The following is a 22,188-nucleotide window of genomic DNA, read 5'->3' on the forward strand; positions in this document are numbered from 1 at the left end:
TAAGGGAAATAGCAGTATAGGAGCATTTCCCATAATTAATGTACATTAGAAAATTGTATAACTTTACATCAGTAATAACATATAAAAAAAATAATTTTCGCCGGACTTCTCCTTTAACCCTTTGAGGACCAGGCCCAAAATGACCCAGTGGACCGCGCAAATTTTGATCTTAGTGCTTTCGGTTTTCCCTCCTCCCCTTCTAAGAGCTCTAGCACTCTCAGTTTTCTATCTACAAGCCACGTAAGTGCTTGTTTTTTACAGGAATAGTTGTACTTTGTAATGGCGTCATTCATTTTACCATAACATGTATGATGGAATTCCAAATATATTATTTATGAAGATATAAATAGGTGAAATCGTAAGAAAGAATGCAATATGGTAACGTTTGGGGGGTTCCTGTGTCTATGTAATGCACTATATGGTAACAGCGACATGACACTATTATTCTATAGGTCAGTCCGAACACAACCATATGCAGGTTACACAGATTCTCTAATGTTATATATATTTTTTTATGAAATCCTTTTTTTTTGGCAATTAAATATTAATAAAATGGGCCTATTGTGACGCTTATAACGGTTTTATTTTTTCACCTATGGGGCGTCATTTTTTCCGCCATGATCTCTAGTTTTTATTAATACCATATTTGTGAAGATCGGACGTTTTGATCACTTTTTATTGATTTTTTTTAATATATAATGTAACATAAAATCGGTAATCTGCGCACTTTTTCCCCTCTTTTCGTGTACGCCGTTTACCGGTCGCAATGACGCTTGTTATATTTTAATAGATCGGACAATTACGCACGCTACGGTATATTATATGTTTATTTATTTTTATATGTTTTATTTATATAATGGGAAAGGGGGGTGATTTAGACTTTTATTGGGGGAGGGGTTTTGGGGTAGTGTAATAGTGTTTTGAATTTTTTTTTTTTTTACACTTTTGAAGTCCCTTTGGGGGACTTGTACATACATTACTTTGATTTATACACTAATGAATGCTATGCCATAGGCATAGCATTGATCAGTGTTATCGGCGATCTGCTCATTGAGCCTGCTTGTGCAGGCTCAGTGTAGCAGATCGCCGATCGGACCGCACGGAGGCAGGTAAGAGACCTCCGGCAGTCCGTTTTCCCGATCGGTAAATGACAGGGGACTCCCCCTGTCACTTACACTTAAACGCTGCGGTCGCGCCGCGATCGCAGCGTTTAAGGGGTTAATGACACGCGGCAGCGCGATCGCTGCAGCGTGTCATTACCGGTGAGGTCCCGGCTGCTGATTGCAGCCGGCCCCCACCTGCTATGAAGCGCGCTCCGCTCCGGAGCGCGCTTCGTAACGGGAATAACACTCAGGACGTAAGGTTACGTCATGGGTCGTCTGGGGACAGACTTCCATGACGTAACCCTACGTCCAGGGTCGTCTAGGGGTTAAGGGTCCATTTACACAAAGTTTTGAAGCCAAAGCCAGGAATGGATGTGAAAACAGGAGAAATCTCAGGCTTTCCTTTATAAACTGATCTCTTTATAGTCTGTTTCTGGCTTTGGCTTAAAATCTTTGGCAGATAACACATGCAAGCACAAGTTAAATTTATTAAAAGTAGGGATGGTCCGAACCTGTTTTGGTTCGGGTTCGTATAAACCCGAACTCTCTGCAATGATTCCTGCTGCCTGTCGGCTCTGTGGAGAGGGTGGATACAGCGGGTGGTCCTCCCCCTGTATCCACCCGCTGCACGGAGCGGGCAGACAGCGGGAATTTGAGGCCGAGTGTTCGGTTCATACGAACCCGAACCTCTGAGGATTCGGACCATCTCTAATTAAAAGGCTTCCGATAACAGCAGTGGGAAGGAGGGGAATCTCAGGCCTGGAGATTTACTAAATGAAACACCAGGAAAAGGGGGGTTAGGCCTCTCTTTAAACATAATAGCCTAGAGCAGTATTGGCAAACAACAAGGTGTTCTTATAACAGTCTTCATTGCACCAGGCCTTTTGGATAGGCCCAACCATGTGATCCCTGGACATATTCCATTAAAGGGGTAGTGTGGTGTTAAGCATTTATTCACTAAATAACACACATTACAAAGTTATACAACATTGTAATGTGTGTTATTTAAGTGAATGGCCCCCTGACCCATGTTTCCCCCCACCCACACTTGACCTGGAAGTGTGGTGCATTATACTTACATATCTGCTGTTGACCCCGGCCTGCCATCTTGGGATGATCACGTCATCTTCAGGAGGCTGACCGGACCGCTCCTGCACTCCCTCTTGCCACCCCCCCTCCAGCGCGTCATCAGCTGCTCAGCCGCGAATGGCTGAGCATAGTTATGCTCCATTCACTTCAATGGAACTGAGTTTCAAACCCCCACCCAATCTGGAGACAAGAGTTGTGCAAGAGTGGCCATGTTTTTGCAGCACTGGATAACCCCTTTAAAGGAGAACTCCAGGTAGAGGTTAAAAAAATAAAAATTCTGCAGAAGCATAAAGCATTACTTACCTGTCTATTCCATTTTTGAGACTACCAAAAATCCATTTGTTTTGGGGTTTTTTGTTGTGTTTTGTGTTTCTGCACTTCCTGGTTTATCAGTTGTACACAGTACTACAGGTTCCAGAATGCAATGCTTTCTCTCAGCCAGTGGTGAAGCTACCGCGGTCGCAGCAGTCGCCGCTGCGACCGGGCCATTACCAGGGGGCCCGTGGCGCCCCCCATTGTCACTGCACTGCCCCCCTCCTACTCCCTCTTGTGACCGCAAGCAGGGTTTTGCTTGTGGTCACAAGAGGGAGACTGGGACGGGCCCCCGACTGCCGCACGTCTCTCGGCTCCCATTATAATGGGCATCATAAAGGGGGATTACAATGGGGGGGGGGGCATCTACAAAGGGGGATTACAATGGGGGGCATCTACAGTTCCAGAAACATCACATGCTGCATTCTCGCTTCGATAGTTATTAAGGTTGGCCCGCGACCTTGTCCAATTTTTTATTTTGGCCCACTGTGTATTTGTTTCACACCCCTGATCTAATCTAAAACTTATGGGCTACCCCAGGGGTAGGGAACCTTGGCTGCCCGTGCATGATGGAAGTTGTAGTTACCCTGGGCTATTGTCAAGTCAGGATAACTTGCAAGCATTGTCCCTCCATCAACACTTCTCTACTAACTAGGGTGGGGATGACTGTATAAGTGCTGGATGTTTGACTGCTAGGACCCCCCATAATCATGAGAACTGGTGTCCTAAGCTCCTGATAAAATAGAGTGGTGGTCCTGGGTGCACACTACTGCTTCACTCATTGTCTACCAGACATGCTCTACAGGCACTCTGTGACCACCACTCCACCATAGATGGTAATACTCCAGTGTAAACCTTTTATAGCTAATACCATATGTATGACTGTGTAATGGCAAACTCACACATCCTAACGCTAATACTGTCCATATAATCTATTTTTGTTTCAATAAGAGGCGGTTCACAGTGCATTACACAGCAGCACGCCCTATGGGAGCCATGTGTGAGAGACACCAGCAGCTGTGCACACCTCCCCACGTGTCTCCTAGCAGCAGGTGTGACCCCCGGAAGTACACTCCTCCTGCGCCGCGATATCCCGGAAGCAGTTCGCTCTGGGCGTTCTTTCTTCAGCCATCTTGGATCTGAACTCCTCACACAGTAAGTGTCTCTTTTGAATCCAGTTTCATCCTGAACGTTCTCTAAGTAAATCCTTGTTTAGAAAGCATCCAGGGTGAGGGGAGGGTGCGGTGTGTGAGGCGCTGGCTGTTTGGCGGCGGAGCGGGCTCCGGCTGACTGTTGAAGTGCCTGGGACCGTGCCGGTACCGGGGAAGTAACATGGAGCTCGAGGGGGAGCGCAGGTTCGCGGCTGTTGCGGGGGTAAAAGCCCGAGTAGCCCCTGGTGTTGTGTTAGCGCCCCGCTGTGGCCCTCCAGACCATGTGCGGGGCCCCGGGAGCATGGCCCTCACTCGGGCTGGATGTGTCCTGTGTGGGGCTCCGGCCTGTGCCCGACCCTGGCCTCACGTCTCCTCCACAACTCTCATGTATCTCAGTATAAGCAGCTGACAGGCCATAGCTGCCCTATGGGTGGGCCAGGTGTGTAAGCTGCCTGGAGCCTGGGCAGCAGAGCTTACCATCTATCTCTATAAGGCCAAGCTGCTGGGTTATGGTCTCTAGTCTGACCAGACTGCACACTCACATAGTCACTGACATATACTCCCTAGAGGGGACTACAAGGCCCATGTCTGATAATGTCAGCTACACCATGTCCCATCTGAAGACCTTCCCATAGCCTGTGAGTAAATGGGGTTTCCACATGCAATGTCCTAATGGCTGACTATGGAGCTAGTCTAATGTGGGTTTGTAGTGGAAATACCCCCGGTAACAGTTCTCCCTCAGGACTCCATGTTGGAGTCACAACACACAAGTGCCATGTTTTCCATAACTAAAAAAAGAAAAAAGTAAATTGCAGATTTGATTTATATCCCATTTAGTGTTGATTTAGGCTTTAAAAGTTAGTGGCAGGTACACTTAAAAGGGAACATTGTAGTTGGAGATACGTGGTTATGTTGGGAAAAACTTTTAGCTGTCTGCAGACATATATCTTAGGGTCCTATTACATGGGCCAGTGAAGGACCCATCAATACTGTAAACGAGCACCAATCAGCACTTGTTTACTGGGCATATTACACGGCCTGATAGTTTAGCAAGGGCTGCACGGAGATCATTAGTGATGTCCGTACAGCCCTTGCCCAAACAGTTAATACTTTACCTGTCCGCGCTCCTGGTCTTCTCCTGCGCTCTGTGTGCATCCCATTGGGCCGATTATCTATCCGTGTAATAGGGCCTTCAGTGTGCCCCCTACCACATTTGTTTGTTTCAGTGTGCTAAAAGTAGCCTAAATGTCACTGCCTTCTGCACATCTGTGTATTTATTTGGGCACCCAAAACCATTTGAGTCCCACCAAAAAAGTTTATGCTCCCAGTTGTGCCACTTTTGGACTAGAGTGGGCACACTGAAATGAATAAATCTAGTGGGGAAACGCTGTGGTATATGTGGGCATTTCATTCTCCCAGGTTGCTTATTTATACCGGAAAACTTGCTTCACGTTGACTGTGAACATACCCTAGAAAGAGCAGGGGTTTGCATCTGTTATATTGACCAGGGTGTAAAATTTAGACTGGTGCAAACTGCCCACAACAACCAATCACAGCTCAGCTTCCAGCTCTGGTGAAAGGAAAGAGGAGCTGTGATGGGTTGCTGTGGGCAGTTTGCACCAGTCTAAATTGTACACCCTTTGATAAATCTCCCCCCTTAAAGTCCACTGACTATTCTGTGGGTCACGGACAGTAAAGAGGATGGTTAGTGGTATGTTAAATCTAGGCTCCACTTTAGAAGAATTAGTCTAGGTGTACTTGGCAGCTAGTCTATTCTATGAAATTGGTTCTAAAGTACAATAAAAAACAAGCAGACATTTCATATGATCTCATGACTAAAGGATTGTGTTCATATCATCTTCAGAAATGCCTGGTGAAGCCACAGAAACAGTCCCTGTTGCGGAGCAAGAACTCCACCAGCCTCAAGCTGAGACGGGTAAGTGCATGCCCATCTTCTCAGATTCTAGCTCCTTTCCATATGCTCCTTCAGACAGCCACTCCCATGGCCAGGCTATAATCTCTGGCTTCTTTATGAGCTCCTCCATGTTTATTTAACAGTGACTCCACCGGATATGTGACACTTGGAGGTGTAGAAATGCTGATGAATGAGTAGAATCCGCAGTTGTGACCTGAGTACACATTGGGGGAGTGACTATTGTAGTACTCACGGGCTAACTGCTTGTACTAGTCTGGTCCCACTGCACGTTGACCAGGACGCATTTATGTTCTTGGTATACATTGTTTTGTAACTTGCCCTGCACTGACTTGTTTTTGCAGCTATAGCCCATAACATGCAGTCTTTTATTGACCCACCACCACAAAATCTTCTCACTATTGTGGGCTTCTTAACATGGTTTATTTCTAGAGATGAGCGAACCTCGAGCATGCTCGAGTTGATCCGAACCCAAACTTTCGGGATTTGATTAGCGGTGGCTGCTGAACTTGGATAAAGCACCAAGGCTATGTGGAAATCATGGATATAGTCATTGGCTGTATCCATGTTTTCCAAACAACCTTAGGCTGCATTCCCACGTTCCGTGATCCGTCAGGATCACGGACGTGGAATGCATGTACCAGAGTCCCCCCGTGCCCGGACAGAATCTGTAATTAGATGCTGGGAGCGGGGGAGACTGTATTCATAAGCGCCGCACTGTAGTAACAGCACCGCGCGGCTGATTCATTACAGCGCGGCGTTTATGAATACAGTCTCCCCCGCTCCCAGCATCTAATTACAGATGCTGTCCGGGCGCGGGGGGACTCCGGTACATGCATTCCACGTCGAACGTGGGAATGCAGCCTTAGAGCTTTATCCAAGTTCAGCAGCCCCCGCCAATCAAATGCTGATCATTCGGATGGACCCGAACCCGGTTCGCCCATGTCTATTTATTTCACTTTTTTCACTATACAAGTGGAATATTCTTTACTAGAATGTATGATTGGGAGTTTTGATTCCAGCATACTCCTATACTTGTTACCTGTCGGATGGACATTGATACTTGGATGGGAAGAATAACATTAGCCACAGCCATTACAGTTCAGTGTGTTTGAATCTTTATACATTAACTTTACATAAGACTAAAAGATTCACTTTGTTAGGGCTTTTTCCCACTTTACGTAAAACATGGACAGGGAAGCCCTGTCATGGTGTCTTTCCCTGCGTGGCATTAAATTGACTCCACTACAGGGCTTCCCTGTCTGTGCTGTCTGTGTTTCACAGAACATGGGGATAAGCCCTTAGGCTTGTTTGGTTTTCACCTGTAACTCCAATGACTAGTGTGTGTGTGTGTGTTTTCAAGTATGGGGTAGAAATAATGGTCCCCTGATGCTATTACAGTAACTTCTCCTGCACCCACGGGCGAGGCTGCTGCACCCACAGAAGTGCCTGTAGTAGCTCAGGAGAAAAAGCCTGTCCCTCAGAATACCGAGGTGGCTAGTCAGGCTCGGACTGCACAAGCCAAAGCCGCTCCTGAGGCTTCAGGTAGGTATCTTTTTCCATGGGTAATAAAAATGTTTGCTATAATGTCCACTGTAACACTTTGCATGAACCACTGGGGTCCACAGGAACCCTGTATATCCTTTGAGCTCTAGTCAGGGAAGCTCAAAGATTCTTTCCAAAGCCGTAAACATGTGAGCCAAATTCTATCACTGCACAAGATTTACAGAAAGCTTTACGCGCTTCTATACCAAGTACTTTTGAGACAGAAATGGTCTGAAGGATCCACAAGACCATTTCTCAGGGTTTCCAGTGCTGTGAAAAGGTTGGGAATTGCTGGTGTACACTCTCCATCTCAAGTGGCCACAGATTACTATGCAGCCTGGAAATTTTTCTTTATGGCACTTGTAGTAAGGTGGCCTTGCTTTAGGTATTCTTGTTTGGTCTTTGTCTGTCTCCAATTTTTTTTCACCTCTTAAAAAAAAAACCTCCACCCTTGTGTGCTAATCTCCTTTGTGGGAAAGTGCTGAGTGAGTACATCAATTGAAACATTTCCTTCAGTGCACGGTCTGCTGATTACAACCTATTTTTTGTCACTGGCTTTACACTGTGTGCCACGTTCATCCTGTTTGCCTCAAGAGTGCCCATCGAGTGCCCATTGGATGCTCATTGTCTTTGCGATTCTATAGTAGTGCCATGTGTACAGGATATGCCATTACAGTACAGTGGCATGCGTACAGGATATGCCATTACAGTACAGTGGCATGGGTACAGGATATGCCATTACAGTACAGTGGCATGCGTACAGGATATGCCATTACAGTACAGTGGCATGCGTACAGGATATGCCATTACAGTACAGTGGCATGCGTACAGGATATGCCATTACAGTACAGTGGCATGCGTACAGGATATGCCATTACAGTACAGTGGCATGCGTACAGGATATGCCATTACAGTACAGTGGCATGCGTACAGGATATGCCATTAATGATAGGTGCAGGTCCCAGAATTGGGACCCACATCTATTTCTGCCCTGGTTACCGTAGCTAGGATTCAGAAAACACCTAAGTGTGCTGTGTAACGCTGTTATTTTAACTCCCATTGAAAGTCATAGGAGTCACAAATACATTGTATTACTGATTTATTGATAAGCAAATGAAGATGGGAATGCCAGTATAAAAATGTGCAAATACCTTGCATTTACTCTTGAGTCATGTGTTAAAGGGATTATCCCAAGATTTAAGAGTTCGTCCTGGGCCCTCCCAATCTGTCAGCCTAAAAACAGCTGGTTTCACTGGGATATGTACAGCTGCATGCAAAATAAACCATGCTGGCTTGCAGTAACCAGTGACACTAATGTTGCCTTGGTAGCCATGCCTGTATGCCGCAGTCCCAACCTGGTACATGACCTGAAAAAAAACAGCTTTCTCCCTGCTCAAGAAACCTATTACCTAACCACAGGATAAGAGAGAAGTTTAAATGTTAACATAAGCTCAGCATCAGTTTCAGTCTGTGACCATAAGGATGGTATACTTTATTTTGGAACTACAAGTACATTTGGGTTATCTTTTTATTGTCAATCTATTCAGTCACAGATGGCATCTCCTCTCCCCCTGGCGCACCCGCACCCACTGCTACTTCAGGTATGATGGGAGTGTTGCTACTTTGTGCACTAATAGTGTGACGTGTTCAACTAACATTATCTCGTGTAGATGTTATTAGTACCCTAGCTGAGCAGTGCCTGTTTCTTGTGAATATAAAGCTAGCTTGCTCCTACTTGTTCTGTTACTGTAAACTGTTCAGGCATCATGTGTATCCGCTATTGAGTGGGTTATCTGCTATGCCCTGTGTATGGTGAAAAAGTGGCACACTTTAGATTGGCTGAGTCTAGCAGCTTGTGACTACAGTTGTCTTTGAGACTCTATTGCGTGTGTAGCAACTTATTAAGTTGTGATATGCAGCACTTTATAGGTTTACTCCGATAATCGTGAATCTTTCTTGTTTAGCTCCAAAAACAGAGCAGCCTGCTCCGGTGGCTCCAGTAGAGTCTGCTGCTAATACTAAGGCTCCAGGTATTTTTGCTTGTCTAATCCCGTTTGCGGTGTTGTCTAACATTTCCCAGTAGATTATGTATGCATATGTACAACTCCAATAAATGATGGGACAGTTCACTTGAATTGGGGTGTGGCCCCCACCCCAGTTGGAGGATTAGGCCTTGTGGCTGCTGATTTGACCAATACCACTTGTGACTGGCTTTTATCTCTTACGTTAAGTTACGTTAAAGGGTCTACCATTTCTAGTCTAGTTGTATATTTGCAGTGGTAAGACCATTGCCATTTCTAGGCACATAAACCCACTTCAGAGACAAAGCCTTCACCAGTTGAAATCCCTGCCTTGCCTACGTCTGATGCCAAGGCACCAGGTATCACGATTGGACTTTGTCTACTTATACAGAAATAAAATAATATTTGTGTGTTATAGGGATGCACGATGCACCGAAATATCGATACTACTATCGATATTTCGGGCAAAAAAACGGTTCGATACCAGGATTTCCTGGTATCGAAACTTTGTTAATTAGCATTATAGCGCAGTTTAACAAAGTATAGAGCAGAGAACACGGCCGGCGGCTATCTGAGCGCCGGCCGTGTTCTCTGTGTGCCGCCCCCTGCTCCCACCTGTCACTTCCTCCGCGCTCTCTCTCCCTCCGTTCCCGGCGGCGCCAATTTCAAATAGCCGGCACATAGCAATTGCTAGTGCCGGCTGTGTAACTCTGTAGATGCCGCTGTCACACTGACAGCGGCATTAACCCCTCCTGAGCCGCTCCGTATGCAGCAGGGGTCGGCTACTGTGTGTAGCAGACCCCCGCTGCCGGTGTCTCTCTGATAATAGGGTCCGGCTCAGCCAGACTCTGTTATCAGGGAGATGATTTATGTGGCATGTGGAGCTGCACGCAGGAGAGCGGGACGTCCGGGAGAGGAGGACAGAGAAGGCTGGAGGTGAAGAAGCTGAAGACGGAGAGCGGGGGTCGGGGAGAGGAGGACGGAGGAGAAGGCTGGAGGTGAGGAGGCTGAAGAGGGAGAGCGGGCGGTCCGGGAGAGAGGAGGACGGAGGAGAAGGGAGAGGAGGTGAGGAGGCTGAAGAGGGAGAGCGGGCGGTCCGGGAGAGAGGAGGACGGAGGAGAAGGGAGAGGAGGTGAGGAGGCTGAAGAGGGAGAGCGGGTGTCGGGGAGAGGAGGACGGAGGAGATGCGGCCACTCCATCTGGCTGCACTGTGAGGTGGGGGCCGCAGGACTGTGAGGAGGAGCGGCCAGGGCCCTCAGATAACTCCCGGGCAGACATCAGTGGGGGATGACCAGGAGGTCGGCCGTGCTCTGATGGGGGAGGGGGGCTGTAACCTGCAGATTACCCTGCCGCCCAGATCCTGGTCACCAAGCCCTGGAAGCACGAAATGTGCAACTACAACCCTCATCATCCCAATAGCTGAAGTTTGTGTTACATGACTACAGCCCCCACCATCCCCTTGATAGCTGGTGTGTGTTACATGACTACAGCCCCCACCATCCTCCTGGTAGCTGAAGTGTGTTACATGACTACAGCCCCCACCATCCTCCTGGTAGCTGAAGTGTGTTACATGACTACAGCCCCCACCATCCTCCTGGTAGCTGAAGTGTGTTACATGACTACAGCCCCCACCATCCCCCTGGTAGCTGAAGTGTGTTACATGACTACAGCCCCCACCATCCTCCTGGTAGCTGAAGTGTGTTACATGACTACAGCCCCCACCATCCTCCTGGTAGCTGAAGTGTGTTACATGACTACAGCCCCCACCATCCCCCTGGTAGCTGAAGTGTGTGTTACATGACTACAGCCCTCATCATCCCAATAGCTGAAGTTTGTGTTACATGACTACAGCCCCCACCATCCCCTTGATAGCTGGTGTGTGTTACATGACTACAGCCCCCACCATCCCCCTGGTAGCTGAAGTGTGTTACATGACTACAGCCCCCACCATCCCCCTGGTAGCTGAAGTGTGTTACATGACTACAGCCCCCACCATCCCCTTGATAGCTGAAGTGTGTTACATGACTACAGCTCCCACCATCCTCCTGGTAGCTGAAGTGTGTGTTACATGACTACAGCCCCCACCATCCCCTTGATAGCTGAAGTGTGTGTTACATGACTACAGCCCCCAGCATCCCCCTGGTAGCTGAAGTGTGTGTTACATGACTACAGCCCCCACCATCCCCTTGATAGCTGAAGTGTGTGTTACATGACTACAGCCCCCAGCATCCCCCTGGTAGCTGAAGTGTGTGTTACATGACTACAGCCCCCACCATCCCCTTGATAGCTGAAGTGTGTGTTACATGACTACAGCCCCCACCATCCCCTTGATAGCTGAAGTGTGTGTTACATGACTACAGCCCCCACCATCCTCCTGGTAGCTGAAGTGTGTTACATGACTACAGCCCCCACCATCCCCCTGGTAGCTGAAGTGTGTTACATGACTACAGCCCCCACCATCCCCCTGGTAGCTGAAGTGTGTTACATGACTACAGCCCCCACCATCCCCCTGGTAGCTGAAGTGTGTTACATGACTACAGCCCCCACCATCCCCCTGGTAGCTGAAGTGTGTGTTACATGACTACAGCCCCCACCATCCCCTTGATAGCTGAAGTGTGTTACATGACTACAGCCCCCACCATCCCCCTGGTAGCTGAAGTGTGTGTTACATGACTACAAACCCCACCATCCTCCTGGTAGCTGAAGTGTGTGTTACATGACTACAGCCCCCACCATCCCCTTGATAGCTGGTGTGTGTTACATGACTACAACTCCCATCATCCCCAGCTAGCTAGTGTTTCAATTTCTATTCTTGTGAGGGTTTTTTATGTAATTTATTCAGTATCGAATTGGTATCGAGCATTGAAAAAAAAAAGTTGGTATTGGTATCGAAACTCAAAATTCTGGTATCGTGACAACACTAGTGTGTTATGCTATCAGCATAGTGGTCACTTTGTTCATATTCGAGAGGTGTAATAGAGCAGTTATAGGATAGTGTCCCAGAAAGGCATTTCATGGGGAATTTAAGTATTTACAATCCAGACTTGCTAATGCCCCCATAAGACATTGTGTCTGCATGCTATGTGTAATCACTACCATGTAGTGTTGTACAGAGGAGACAACCCTAAAGCTGCCAATAGTAATATGTATGTGTATATTTGATTTAGCCTCAAAAAACAAGCGTCCATCCACCGAGACCCCTAAAGCTGCTGCTGAGTCCAAAGCTGAAGGTACAGAGAAACAAAATGGCTTAGAAATAGAGGGGTTGGCACAAGATTAAGAAAGTGCTGCAATAAATAAGTATATTATCTTTTTAGCACGAAAGAAAAAGTCCAAGTCTGCTGGCCCTAAAGTTCCTGTTGCTGAGTCTAAAGCATCAGGTATCCTGGTTGCATGGCTTTGCATGCCGTCTTCTACAGGAATCTAAATAAGTAATGATCCAGTTTTCTCTGGGTATGGGAGCAAATACAGAATCTAAACTATACTCTGTATTGTTAACAGTACCTGCATGCGGAATTGACTTTTGTGTGTTGATTTTGTATGGCATCTGTTGTTGAGAAGGTTGTCATCTTATGATGAGATAGAAGTTGATTTTCAGTGTTTTATCCACAGGCCAGCTGATAATGGCTATCCTGATATTGTTAAATGTTATGCCTTTTGGCATCCCTAGCTGGTATAAGAAGAGGGACTATGCTATCGGCCTTGTGGATCTTGTCCTTCCTAGCCAATGCACTGTTCTCTGCATATGATTCTTACCTGTATTGGTTTCATCTGTCTGGGTTAATGTGTTCATGGATATGGAGAGGTTGTTCAGCTAAATGGCAATATATTAACAGACAATAGCATGAGGACTCTGAACACCTTTGTCATATTCTACATATTCTAAATATCTTTGTTTTTTTTAGCTCCTAAACTAGAGACCCCTCCCTCTGTAGTCACTGCTGAGTGTGTTGAATCAAAAGCACCAGGTACCTTTTTGTGGAGTGTTAGGTTTTTCAAACTGATGGTAAATTTATTAAGTTGCACTTAGGCTAAATGCTTAGTGTATTTTTCTTATTTAGAAAACAAAATACACAGTGAAATAAACCTTATATTTTGTCGGGTTGTGGGTATGGCTTGGCCCCCATTTCCCGGTGAGTGAGGATATTTATTTTCATCTTAGCTCCTGAAAACAAAACTGCACCTGAAAAAAGTCCTGAAATACCTGTTGTGGAGTCCAAAGCTCCAGGTATAGTGTGCATTGTGGGAAAAACAACACCCGCCGTTCATCTAATTTTTCATATAATTTTCTGCCTAGGGCTTTTGCATGAATGTCACCCAATTACAAAGTAATCCTATGTACACTGAATGTTTTGCAGCAGTTGCTTTATTTCCTACTGCTCTATGCATCAAGGTGTCCTTGTATAGCACCAGCCTTAGACTGGAAGCACATGAAGTTTTTGATGCACTTGAAGGGGGGCACGGATGCTACAGAGGCTGAAGCTGTCAGCATTGGGATCTCCTGGCATCATGAATAAATGACATCTGGAGAGCTTCCTGGTGTTGTCAGTGAAGTCCTGCAAAGATTTAAAGACTGTCAGCTCCCCTGGCGTCATATTGATACATGATGCCAGCCCGCAGCTTCTTGATCCATAGCATCCGTGCTCTACAGAGCGTGTAAATGCCTTCTAATGCACAGAGCGTGTAAATGCCTCCTTAGGCTAGGTTCACACTGCGTTTTCAGCATCCGTTTAACGCATCCGTTTTTGAAAAAAACGCATAAAAAACGGATTCATTTGTGTGCATCCGTTTTTCCATTGACTTCCATTATAAAAAAAAAAACGGATCCGTTTTTTTTGACGGACCAAAACGGACAAAAAAACGTTGTTGACCCTATTTTTCTGGACGTTAAAAAAAACACGGATCCGTTAAACAGATGCTGAAAACGCAGTGTGAACCTAGCCTAAGATGCCACCTCTTTGAGCAGCAGTCAGAGGTGGTTGCAGCAGGAAGTAGAAGTCCTGCCTATATTTCATTCCCCTTCAATCCATTTCTGACTTTTGCTCAAAAAGATGTCAAAACTGCATGAGTTTCTATTCCTGGAATATGTTCACACAGGCTTTGTTTTTGGTTTTATAAACAGCTGAAAAAGTCTGAAAAAAGTGTGAACGGGAAAAACTGCTAAAAATAGGGTTAAAAAATAGTGTGTGAACATAGCCATATATTGACACTGTCTCGCTTTGCCAGCAGCATTTTTCTTTTTAATTTCAGCCTGAATTTCAGGTTTCCTTCACGTCCATGTGCACTAACCATTTATGTATATTTTACTGCAGTGATAAGATAATGTGTTCATTTTGCCAAGTTTATAATGTCTAACAATTGGCTGGAATTGAGCAGTTTGTGGCATATGTTGCCACTACTGCCATTGTTACATTGATAAGTAATCATAGGGGATTGTACAGCTTTTCCCACCGCTCCCCGTATATGAAATATCAAAGTTGCTAAATTATTTTCCCAGCAGAAATTGGTAATTTAGCTTACTGAGAACCAAGTCTGTTTGTCACATGTAGTAATATGTAAGTTTATGCTTAATATTCATCAATCTTTCTTGTTTAGCTCCAAAAACTGAGCAGCCTGCCCCTGTGGCTCCAGTAGAGCCTGTAGCTGATGCTAAGTCTCCAGGTATTTTTGTTTGCCTAATCCTGTTTGCAGTGTTACCTAACAATTCTTAGTGCAGAGTACTTTATATATAAAGGTATTATATATATATATATTGTGTGTGTGTGTGTGTGTATGTAGAACTGCATCATGGACTGTCAGTAATTCTACAAAAGCTGCAGATGTGACTTCAGGTTTAGTGTATTTGAGAGACAAGGCTGAACGCAGTAGCTTTCCCTGATCTCTGTGGGTGCTGGTAGAGCCACAAGCACTGTTGCAGGTTTACTTTCCTGATGTTTATGAACCTTTCTTTTTTCAGTTCCAAAAACCGAGCAGCCTGCCCCTGTGGCTCCAGTAGAGCCTGTGGCTGATACTAAGGCTCCAGGTATTCTCCATTGCCTAATCCAGTTTGCAGTGTTGCTTAACATTTCCCAGTAGATAGTAATAAAATATCTATCTTACATAGAGCTGTATTAATAGTTACCCCCATTAGGCCTAGTAGGCGCTGGTTCAACCATTACCACTGTTGCTTACCCTTTTAGGGCCCATTCACACTGCGAAAAACAGGTGGAAATTCCGAGCAGAATCCCTGTCGCTGACTCCACTCAGAATACCGCCGGCCTCACTGTCCGTTTTATGTGGAAGATGCCTCCGCTCTCCTCTCAAAGAATTGACATGTCAATTCTTTGAGCTGAAAGCAGAGGCGCCCTATACATAACACTGAAACAGTGAGGCACGTGGGGATTCTGCTCGGATTTTCTGCCTGTTTGCAGTGTGAACAGGCCCTTAGCATGTTATTACACGGGCCGATAATAACATGGGCCGATAATAACTTTAAACGAGCGCTGATTTGCTAGATCGGCACTCGTTTACTGGGCCTATTCCATGGCCCGATTATCGTTTAACAAGGACTGCATGGACATCGTTACCGATGTCCTTGCAGCCTTTGCTTAAGCTTTATACATTACCTATCCATGCTGCAGGGCTCCTCTTGTGGTCGTCTTCTCCCTGGGTCCCGCGCACTCCAGCTTCAGAGCGGTCTGTCAGCTCAGACAGGCCGCTCTGAAGCTGGAGTGCATGGGACCCAGGGAGAAGACCGCAAGAGGAGCCCTGCAGCCTGGATAGATAATGTGAATAGTCAGTCACTGGCCGCGCACCGCTATTACACGTGACGATGCGCGGTCGGTGCCCGACAAACCTATATCAACGATCAGCTGTTGTCATCAGCTGATCATTGTATTTATTCCACGGATCCGTGGAATAGGCACCTTAGACTTGCCAACATTAGAAGCTCTTGATACCCTATACAGCAGGGATGGGGAGCCTTCCCTCATTTTCATCATGCCTGAACAGCCAAAGATTTTGTTTTGACTGTCAGGGTATGATGGGATTTGTAGTTTTACAACAGCTGAAGGTTCCCCATCTCTGCTTTACAGCTTTGTTGTATATATGAAGTGCATGGTGCTAGGGTCACTGCCATATGTACTCTCTTCAGAGAGACAGCCCCCACCAGCTGAAATATCTGTCTTGCCTGCTTCTGATGCCAAGGCACCAAGTATGATAGTGTATGGGAAACGTAAACAAAAAATGCAGTGTGAACCCAGCCTTACTACACACTATTTCTATTTATGAGAAAACAGTTGACAGAAGTGTACATTGTGCTATCCTCTATTGTTCCTAGAAATGTACCTATGATTTTACACCTACATGTTAACAATTGGGGGAGCCCCCTAGCAACCCAGAAATTGTGTACTCTTGCCTATGGACAGTGTTTGTTGTAGCTAAACCTCATATAGTTGGGTATAGCTGAAGTTGTACACAGCCATATTCTGTCAAATATACAGAGTTGCTTAGGTGTATTGAGTATCTAATGTAGCCACACATGCCGCCATTGCAATGGCTGGTGTTTTCATTATGACACTGTACAGACGAAGATGTAACTGATTATTAACGGAAACCTGTCACTTTCTTTCGGCCTTAATCATAAGTCATTGGGCGATTTCTGGCGGCTTCGGCACCACCAGAACCTTCTTTATTAGCCAAGGCTAGTGGAGGTACTCTGGAGACTCAAAAAACAAACAAACCCACTAAATATAAAGTTATATTAAAGCAATGTAGAAAGGTTGCCACGCTGTGCTGACAATGGGCAGCCTTCCCCAGGTACTTTATATGAAAGAATGATACATCTATTTTATTACATAATTTCTTTGAGTCTCTGGAGTACCCCTTTAAGTTGTCTATAACCTAGATCTTGAGAAGTGTGTCTCGCTGAGTGAGGATGTCTATTTTTGTCTTAGCTCCAAAAAACAAACCTACACCTAAAAGTCCTGCAAAGCCCAAAGCTCCAGGTACCATGTGCAGTGTGTGGGGAAAACTAACATGCCCCATGTAACGTTTTGACGTTTTTGCCATGATATACTTATCTCATGACTTGCATGAAAGTCACACAATGCATGGTAATACTGTGGACATCAAATATTTTGTGCTATTTGCTTATTCATGAATCTTTCTTGTTTAGCTCCAAAATCCGAGCAGCCTGCCCCTGTGGCTCCTGTAGAGCCTGTAGCTGATACTAAGGCTCCAGGTATATTTGCTTGACTAATCCAGTCTGCAGTGTTATCTAACAATTCCCTATAGACAGTAAACCTAGGTTTACACTATTGTTTGTGTTTTTTTTTTATAATTTTATTTTCCTTCAGTTTCTTTTTACCAAAAACGGATGAAAAAAACATGCATTTGTGCATCAGTCTTGATACGTTTTTCCATTGACTTTGTACGCTTTCTAATTCTAAGCTGGAAAAGCTGCAGATGAGGCTTTATATTTGGAATGCTTTTCCACACAGATAATCTGACAGATTTTTGAAGCCAAAGCCAGGAACAGACTATAAACCGAACAGGTCATTAAGGAAAGACTGAGATTTCTCCTCTTCTCAAATCCATTTCTGGTTTTGGTTCCAAAGATCTTTCAGATATCTGTGTGAGTAAAAGGACCCTAGTGTCTGAGAGACAAGCCTACATATTTAAGGAGTGCACTTATTACCCTTCCCTGATCTACTGTGGGTGCTGGTAGAACCACAACCACTCTTGCAGGTTTACTCTCGTAATATTCATAAACCTTTCTTTTTCAGTTCCAAAAACTGAGCAGCCTGCCCCTGTGGCTCCTGTAGAGCCTGCAGCTGATACTAAGGCTCCAGGTATATTTGCTTTGACTAATCCAGTTTGCAGTGTTGCCTAACAATTTCCCATACACCGCTAAAAGAATTAGTATATACTGTACACATTGTATATACTGACTAGTAATTCTACACATGATGAGACTACACAGATGAAGCCACAAGTCCATGATTTCAGAGTAGTGAATACTTTCAGCTTCCCTAATTCATTGCGGGTGCTAGTAAAACAAATGCCATTGTTGTCCCTTTACTGTGTACTGTATATTTGTAGTGCATGCTTCTCTCCAGAGACACATCCTCCACTAGCTGCATCATTGCCTACTTCTAATGCCAATACACTAGGTAGCATCATATGATTATTCTTGTGCTTGGGCAGAATGTGCTTCTTTATATATATATATATATATATATATATATATATATATATATATATATATATATATATATAATTATATTAAGATATCTGCCAGAATAGATTTAATCAATTGGGAACAATTTCTTAGTAGATAGAGCCCCAGCACAGGCTTACTACCAGCTGCTCATTATCATTATCCTTTAGGGTGACTTCAAACGTACCGTATCGCAGCGGATTTCACACTTCAAATTACTCAGTGAAATCAGCTGTGATACTGTGCACTGTTCTCCCCTGCCCCCTTAACCTACTGCTGCCTAGAGCCATAGGGAATGACAGCATACAGTATCACAGCAAAACTCGCAGCGTGAAATCTGCTGCAATACTGTATGTGTAAAGGCACCCTTAAACTAAAATTCATGAGATTTATGATTGAGATTCTTTCAGATTTCGATCTTTCCTCCATTTTTATTTGTCGTCAAGTTTGATCGTTGCCTTCTGTGACACTGCCAGTGTTTTCCGCTGTCTATTTTCTTGAATGTGGCTATGTATTCTCTGGAAGAAAGAAGAAACGTTTTTGTTATGTACTGTGCAGCCTCTTTAGGCTTTAAGGCTTTTGTGTATAGTCTACATGATCTGATTGAAGGTGTCTTGTTTAGCTCCAAAGTCAGAGACCCCATCTGAGGTTACAGCAAGCCCAGCTGCTGATTCTAAAACTCCAGGTATTTCCTGAGTATAAGGTGTTTGTTTTTTTTGTTTTTTTTTTTTATTTCTGTGCAATGAATTTTTCCTCTCCATGTAGCTCCAGCATCACAATTATCACTTTCCAATCCCCCATTAGTGTTTCAGAAGACCCAGATGTTGTGGTTGCATGTTATGTGTAGTTATTACACAGATGAGACACCCCTAAAGCTGCAGTAGTAATATGTATGTGTATATTTGATTTAGCCTCAAAAAACAAGTGTCCACCTCCCGAGACCCCTAAAGCTGCTGCTGAGTCCAAAGCTGAAGGTACAGAGAAACCAAATTGCTTAGAAACAGATGTTAGCAGCAAGGCTGCACGGTCAGGTACATTGCTTTGGGTCTTTTTACATTAACAGGCCGGTGGGAGGATGCCAGGGGGGACACCCAGTTCCCTTTCACGGCGCCGGTCTATTCATAAGCACCGTCCCGACCACAGAGCACTGGGGCCAGCCTGTGTTCTGAGGGTAGGCTGGTGCTTGGGAATAGATCGTAAGCGGTTCTAAAAAAAGACCGCACTACTGGCATCCCTGCACCAGCGACAGTCTGTTAATGTAAAAAACCCAAAGCGATGTACCTGGTGGTACGTTCTCTTTAAGAAAGTGCTCCCATAACTTTAAGAAAGTGCTCCCATAACTATATTATCTGTTTTAGCACAAAAGAAAAAGTCCAAGTCTGCTGGCCCTAAAGTTCATGTTGCTGAGTGTAAAGCATCAGGTATCCTGGTTGCATGGCTTTGCATGCCGTCTCCTACTGGAATCTAAGTAATGATCCAGTTATCTCAGGATATGTGAGCAAATACAGAATCTAAACAATACTATGTATTGGTTCATGTTGCATGCAGAAATGACTTCAGTGTATAACCTGGAGAATGCTGTTGCTTGATATTGGTAAGATAACTTGCCTCTTATAGTGAGAAATAATTGTTTTGTAGTGTTACCCCAGATCTACACACTTAGGCCACAGCAGCCAATCACAACTCACCTGTTTTACCTAAGCTGAAAGCCGAGCTGTGATTGGTTGCTGTGGACAGTGTATATTTTACACCCTTTTATAAATCTCCCCCTTAGACTTCTGGTTGCACAAAAGCTTCAGCAGCATGTCAGATGTCTTAATATTGTTTTGCACCTTTGTTGGGTTGTATGGTGTATATGTAGCCCCAGTCCTATGTGGACTCCAATCTCCCATTTTAGGTCCTTGATTGTAAATATTGGTTCTTTATAATGTGTGAGGGCTACAAGGTAAGGGGGTGGGGGTGAGGCATTAGGTGAGGGTAGAAGCTGCCCATATGGTAATGTATTAGCAGCAGGGCTCTCAGGTGTAGAATTTTCTCATGGTGCCTGAGTTGTCCTAGTGTATTGTGACATTTAGTACCCCAGCTGATGTGTGGTAAGGGAAGAGGGGTGATGCGATCTTGAATTTTCCCCTTGTACTGTTCTCTGCTCCGTCTGCATTGTCTTCAGCATAGGGTTGATTATGTGTAGGTGTTTCTGGATTTATTTTTTTTTCGGGGTGAATTGCAATCTGTTAGCCGATACTGCATGATGCCTATACTACATAATCTAAATATACTTTGTTTATTTAGCTCCTAAGTTAGAGACCCCTCCCTCTGTGGTCCCTGCTGAGGCTGTTGCTGAATCAAAAGCACCAGGTACCTTATAAAGCATTGGTGGTTTCTCTTAATGACATTTATTTACAATGTTCTTCTTAGACCTTTTAGTTGAGCCTTATTGGGTTCAGCCATTGTAAAAACACATGCTGGCACTGGTGTGCAGATTCCCAGCTATTGTGTGGTAATGCATGTGCCTGTATCTTGTAGGCTGTATAATATAACTGTGTAGTTCACACATTCAGTTTATTAAGGTGCCAGTAACCTAGGTTTGATCAGTCTTTGTATCAGTGAGTGAGGATATTTCTTTTCCCCTAGCTCCAGAAAGCAAAGCTACATCTGACAGTCCTGCAGTGCCTGTAGTGGAATCCAAACCTCCAGGTATTGTGTGCAGTGTGGGACAAATAACATGCACGCTTCATCTAACTTCTCACATAACGTCTCAGTGTTTTTGCCCCATCACTTGTGCATGTGTCACACAATCCTATGGACACCAAATCTTGTGCAACAGTTTGGTATCACAGCTTTAGGTGTCTGTGTTGCACCAGCCTTAAAGTGTCACCCACCACCATGTAGCAGCAGTCACAGCAGCATTTCTTTCCCATGGTGCTTGTGGCTACTGGCAAAGATTGGTGTTATGTGAAGTAGAACACACTGTGTAAGGTAAAGAGGTGTGTAATTAAGCAAGTTAACAGAGATTGGGGGTTAAGACCCATGACAGTGTTGTCCTAAAAGAATGCCTTCAGGATTAACATGGAATAAGAATTTGTGTTACTCTTTTAAAGGGGTTATACAGCGCTACAAAAACATGGCTACTTTTCCAGTTCAACATGTCACAGAATCACGACTTAAAATATACCTTTTATTTCTATAATTAAAATTCCTATTCCAAATAACACACGAGTATATATCTAGGTCAAATTTCTTATCAACAATAAAGGTCCTATAGGTGATAGATCCTTTATTGTTGATAAGAAATTTGACCTAGATATATACTCGTGTGTTATTTGGAATAGGAATTTTAATTATAGAAATAAAAGGTATATTTTAAGTCGTGATTCTGTGACATGTTGATTATTACTTTTTCACGTACATGACAGACTTGGTGCACAAATATTTGGTGTTAAATCTGTGAAACCCTACTTTTCCAGTTCAGGTGGGGAACTTCAATGGAACTGAGTTCCAAACCTCACTCAATCTGGAGACGAGAGCGGGAAAAGTGGCCATGTTTTTGTAGCGCTGGATAACCCCTTTAATTTCTACTAGAAGAGTGTAAGTTTTGCCAAATGGGGGGCCGATGGGGCCCGATAATATCTTTAAATAAGCGCCGATCTGCTAGATCGGCGCTCGTTTACTGGGCCTATCACACAGGCCGATAATTGTTTAACAAGGACTGCAGGGACATAGTCACCGATGTCCTTGCAGCCTTTGTTTAAACTGTATACATACCTATCCAGGATGCAGGGCTTCTCTTCCTCTGTGCTTCTCCCCGGGTCCTGCGCGCTCTAGCTTCTTAGCGGCT

The 22,188-nt window shown here is 44.8% G+C and overlaps 1 protein-coding gene across 17 annotated transcripts in view; it reads left to right on the plus strand.

The window, feature by feature from the left end:
- Positions 1 to 3,557: 3,557 nt before the first annotated feature.
- NACA (nascent polypeptide associated complex subunit alpha) overlaps positions 3,558 to 22,188 on the plus strand; it is a 31,859-nt gene continuing 13,228 nt past the window's right edge. For 4 of the 17 annotated variants that reach the window (XM_069970440.1, XM_069970442.1, XM_069970443.1 and 1 more), the window contains exons 1-19: positions 3,559 to 3,659; positions 5,520 to 5,591; positions 6,990 to 7,133; positions 8,681 to 8,734; positions 9,098 to 9,163; positions 12,322 to 12,384; positions 12,472 to 12,534; positions 13,060 to 13,122; positions 13,317 to 13,382; positions 14,750 to 14,815; positions 15,111 to 15,176; positions 17,089 to 17,139; positions 17,310 to 17,375; positions 17,920 to 17,985; positions 18,976 to 19,038; positions 19,265 to 19,327; positions 19,712 to 19,774; positions 20,643 to 20,708; positions 20,985 to 21,047. In XM_069970440.1, coding sequence (XP_069826541.1) covers positions 5,522 to 5,591; positions 6,990 to 7,133; positions 8,681 to 8,734; positions 9,098 to 9,163; positions 12,322 to 12,384; positions 12,472 to 12,534; positions 13,060 to 13,122; positions 13,317 to 13,382; positions 14,750 to 14,815; positions 15,111 to 15,176; positions 17,089 to 17,139; positions 17,310 to 17,375; positions 17,920 to 17,985; positions 18,976 to 19,038; positions 19,265 to 19,327; positions 19,712 to 19,774; positions 20,643 to 20,708; positions 20,985 to 21,047 — 1,222 coding nt within the window. In that variant the 5' untranslated portion in view covers positions 3,559 to 3,659; positions 5,520 to 5,521. Of the gene's footprint in view, positions 3,660 to 5,519; positions 5,592 to 6,989; positions 7,134 to 8,680; positions 8,735 to 9,097; positions 9,164 to 12,321; positions 12,385 to 12,471; positions 12,535 to 13,059; positions 13,123 to 13,316; positions 13,383 to 14,749; positions 14,816 to 15,110; positions 15,177 to 17,088; positions 17,140 to 17,309; positions 17,376 to 17,919; positions 17,986 to 18,975; positions 19,039 to 19,264; positions 19,328 to 19,711; positions 19,775 to 20,642; positions 20,709 to 20,984; positions 21,048 to 22,188 lie in introns of all 17 variants that reach the window. The other 13 variants (XM_069970431.1, XM_069970436.1, XM_069970434.1 and 10 more) reach the window with 12 other exon arrangements.

Source organism: Dendropsophus ebraccatus, chromosome 5 (assembly GCF_027789765.1).
Source record: "Dendropsophus ebraccatus isolate aDenEbr1 chromosome 5, aDenEbr1.pat, whole genome shotgun sequence".
NCBI lineage: Eukaryota > Metazoa > Chordata > Amphibia > Anura > Hylidae > Dendropsophus > Dendropsophus ebraccatus.